General features: G+C 40.1%; 1 protein-coding gene across 1 annotated transcript in view; it reads right to left on the reverse strand.

The window, feature by feature from the left end:
• Positions 1-301: 301 nt before the first annotated feature.
• The window catches only part of NUPL2 (nucleoporin like 2), a 7,925-nt gene continuing 4,056 nt past the window's right edge, over positions 302-4,170 (reverse strand). Inside the window, exons 4-6 of the mRNA XM_019472786.1 lie at positions 3,576-3,662; positions 1,219-1,303; positions 302-1,083 (exon numbers count right to left, since the gene is read on the reverse strand). Coding sequence (XP_019328331.1) covers positions 515-1,083; positions 1,219-1,303; positions 3,576-3,662 — 741 coding nt within the window. The 3' untranslated portion in view covers positions 302-514. The remainder of the gene's footprint in view (positions 1,084-1,218; positions 1,304-3,575; positions 3,663-4,170) is intronic.

Below are 4,170 nucleotides of genomic sequence, written 5' to 3' on the forward strand. Positions count from 1 at the left end.
CCGGGTGACAGAAGCATGTAGCTAGGCACAGACCACACAGAAGCCCTCCATCTCCAAACACAACTGTCAAAGGCTGCACGAACCCTTTAAATAAGAGGCAAAAGACAAGGTGGTCCAACAACAAGCAGTCTTGCACTGCAACCGTTTCTTTCTAGCATTCTACTCACAGTAAGCTGTGAATACCTCATCAAAGCATTCTTACCTTTTGACAAAGCCTTTTTAATATAGTTTTTGGCCAGAATTTCACAGTACAGACTATAAAAGGGAACTTTAAATTTTATTTTCATTAGTTCATTTCTTGGATGTAAAGGTCCATTCCAAAATAACCAAGAAATGATAAAGTACAATGTTCAAATGTTTATACCTGTGAGTTTATTATTGCAGAAGACTTAGAGATGAAACGAAAATTAACTCAAATGGAAGCATTTTATTTCATTACTCAACCACAAAATCGTGTAGTTGAGGTATCAGAGAAGTTACAAAAACATATTATTTCAGAATAAACTTAAAAGTCCTAAACATTTAAAAGTTCTAATGGTGGTGGCTTAAGAGGAATCTTTCCCATTGTAAACTTTTTTGCTTCAAATTGTTTCAACTCTTCAGCTGATAATTCGCTTTTTGGTGTAAATAACTTTTCTGATGTAGTACTGTTTGTGACTGCAGAAGATGCTGATGTTATGTTATGTGCAGAGGCACTGGCAGTCTGTCCAAATGAAGTACTGCTTGAATGTGAAGGAGAAGCTGCTACTGCCACATTAAAAGCTCCAAAGGCTGTAAGCGGAGTGGTGCTTGAAGAGTTCACAGCAGAAGAATTGCCAAACCCTGAAAACCCAGAAGTTCCAAAACCGCTGGTTGTTTCAGAAGTTTTAAATGAGAAGGAGGCTGCAGACGGAGCCACCGGGCTGCCAAAACCAACAGAATGGGATATGCTAGGAGAGGACGTCACACCAAATGCAGGAGGATTACAACCAGCAGAAGAGCTCCCAAAAGCAGGGGTGTTTCCAGATGATGCACTGACAAGACTGGAACTTGTTTTAAAGGAGAAACTGCTAGCACTGTTACTGCTGCTGTTCACAGGGAAGCCTGCAATTATAAAATTTATAAAAAATGTTAGAATGTGCACACCTGTGATACTAAACCACTGCTGTATTTCAATAATGCAGAAGAAGAAAAACTCAAGGAAATGTTTAACTGTTGGTTCTTAATGCAGGAACTTACTTGACAACCCAAAGCTTGATGTTTGCTGTCCTCCAAATCCAAAGGCAGGCAGTGGTTGAGTGACCGTGTTCTTTAATTCAGATAGCTTAAAAAATTCCAAATACATAAGTGAAAAATAGATTCCAAAACAGGGAAATGTCTTTCAATAAATACTTGAAGCAAAAATATAGCTGCCCAGTCCAATTAATACAGATAAGACTAAGTTAGACACTGATCACTTTCATCACAATTGCATGCTTTTGCAGCTATGAACAAAATGCTTTAAGGCTATACACTATTCTCTGTAAATACTCCAGAAACACAAATATATTACAATTTACAGATTTTTGTCCATCAGTCAATGACCTGAACACCTCTTCCAGCTCTCGTTCTCATCTCTTACCTATTTCAAGTACTGCTTTATGACCCTACCTATGTCATTGCTTTGTCTTAGTCTGTTCTCTCAGCTTGGCACACCTAGTCTTCTGCACTAAAGCAAAGTCCCACTTCTTCACCTTCAGCATTGAACACACCAAGGGGTATGATCATCTTACTAAAACTTTAATGCACTTCATGCAGACTCCACTTAAATCAACTTACCCCGTCTCCCTGATTATTTCATATTGGCTTTAACTCAAGTATTCTTTTCTGACACATCTAGATTCACAACTGTTTGTCACCTTCCCAGGAACAACTACTCTTTATACCTTTGTCCTGGTTTCGGCAGGGACAGAGTTAATTTCCTTCCCAGTAGCTGGTACAGTGCTGTGTTTTGGATTTAGGATGAGAACAAAGTTGATAACACACCGATGTTTTAGTTGTTGCTAGGTAATGCTTATACTAGCCAAGGACTTTTTAGTTTTCCATGCTCTACCGACTGAGAAGGCTGGAGGTGCACAAGAAGCTGGGAGGGGGCACAGCCAAACTGGCCAAAGGGACATTCCATACCCTGTGACGTCATGCTCAGTACATAAACTGGGGAAAGCTGGCCGGGGGGGCCGCTGCTCGGGGACTGTCTGGGCATCGGTCGGCAGGTGGTGAGCAATTGTACTGTGCATCACTTGCTTTGTGTATTATTATTATTATTTTATTTCAATTATTAAACTGTTTTTATCTCAACCCACGAGTTTTTCTCACTTGTGCTCTTCCAATTCTCTCCCCCATCCCACCGGGGGGGGGAAGGAGTGAGCGAGCGGCTGCGTGGTGCTCAGTTGCCGACTGAGGTTAAACCACGACAACCTTCAAATTTTATCCAAACAGTTTCACTCCCACCTATCTATCAATTTCTTATTCTGGCATTACCAAAATGTTCTGTTTATCCTAAGATAGCCTGGAGGACAATTCTGGGCTCGCCTGCTGATTATACCTTGGAAGAGTCAACATCAGCACATGGAAGAAAAGGTGGGGTGAATATTTGCCTCTTACTGTACATGTACTTGACCGAATCCCAACCTTAAGCTATGGTTACTTTCATGTGGCTTGCAATGATAGTATTCCAAACCTGGGATCCAGCTGCTGCCTTACTAACATGGAACCATCCTGATTCACTATTCTCCTTAGTTAACTAAAGGGTTTTAAAATACCCGCCTGCAATTCACTGATTTCATGATTCCAGAGAAGGGTGGATGTAAAACCCAAAACTGTGTTCACAGACTTCCATGTTCACCTGACTCAGGCAGTGCTAGAATATTCAGTCACATTTCTATCGCCTATAAAAAAACACATAGATGGAGAGAGAGGGCAATTTTCAAACTGCAATCGTTACTCTCTTATGTAATTCCTCTTTACACCCTTTCCACTTTCTCTAATGTTCCCAGGAGCATTCTAAGAATACTGTCAAGGTCTTCGTGCCACCAGTCAGCTGAACACTTTCATGCCAGATGTTTTTCAAGGCTGCAGTGCCAGAATATAACACACTGTAGTTGACGTTTTCAGAACAGTTCATAGATCTACCATAAAATTGCCAACGAATCTAGGATTCAAACATTTTCGTGTCTCAGCTATTTAGGTGCAAACAAGGATGCCCGAAAAGAATCATGTATATTTGGTTGTAAAATGTATTGTAAAATAGTATCCTGTGATCTTCAAAGCAATACCTATCACCTATTTATATAAAGTTAGTAGCAGTGTAGTTAAATACTTTGATAACAGCTGAAGTTTCTATGGAACATTTGCAAGATCTTTTCATTAAAAACAAGGTGGCGTATTACAACTTATCATGTCTTAGAAATCTTTGTAGCAGAAATTAACATTGGCATTTGCAGGACAGTTTGGTGGGATGTGTCTAAAAAAACATTAATCTAAGAAAAACATTTGCCCAAAATTAATAAAAAAATGACATCAGGAACAGAAACATTTTACCTTTCATTAACACTTACCAAAGCTGCTTTTGTCGATGCATTTAAAGCTTTCAACTGAAGCAGACGATTTTTCCATTGTTTTGCTAACTTTTGGACAGAATTTATCTAAAAAGGGGCAAAAGAAAAGCATGTTTTTATTATTGAAGACTTAAAAAAAAAAAATAGAGTGATCTGACAACTAAACTGAAAAAAGATTTCTAGAATTAGAAAAGAAACTTCATTAAGCCAAGAAGACAGGATTTTTGCTTTCCTGAAACTTCAAGGCAAGTGTGCTGGTTTTGGCTGGGATAGAGTTAATTTTCTTCATCGTAGCTAGCATGGGGCTCTGTTTTGGATTTGTGCTGACAACAGTGTTGATAACACAGGGATGTTTTAGTCACTGCTGAGCAGTGCTTACACAAAGTCAAGGCCTTTTCTGCTTCTCACCCCACCCCACCAGCGAGTAGGCTGGGGGTGCACAAGAAGTTGGGAGGGGACACAGCCGGGACAGCTGACCCCAACTGACCAAAGGGATATTCCACACCAGATGACGTCATGCTCAGCATATAAAGCTGGGGAAGGAAGAAGGAAGGGGAGGACGTTTGGAGTGATGGTGTTTGTCTTCCCAAGTCAC

The sequence above is a fragment of the Aptenodytes forsteri genome, unplaced genomic scaffold (assembly GCF_000699145.1).
Source record: "Aptenodytes forsteri isolate BGI_AS27 unplaced genomic scaffold, ASM69914v1 Scaffold164, whole genome shotgun sequence".
NCBI classification, from domain to species: domain Eukaryota; kingdom Metazoa; phylum Chordata; class Aves; order Sphenisciformes; family Spheniscidae; genus Aptenodytes; species Aptenodytes forsteri.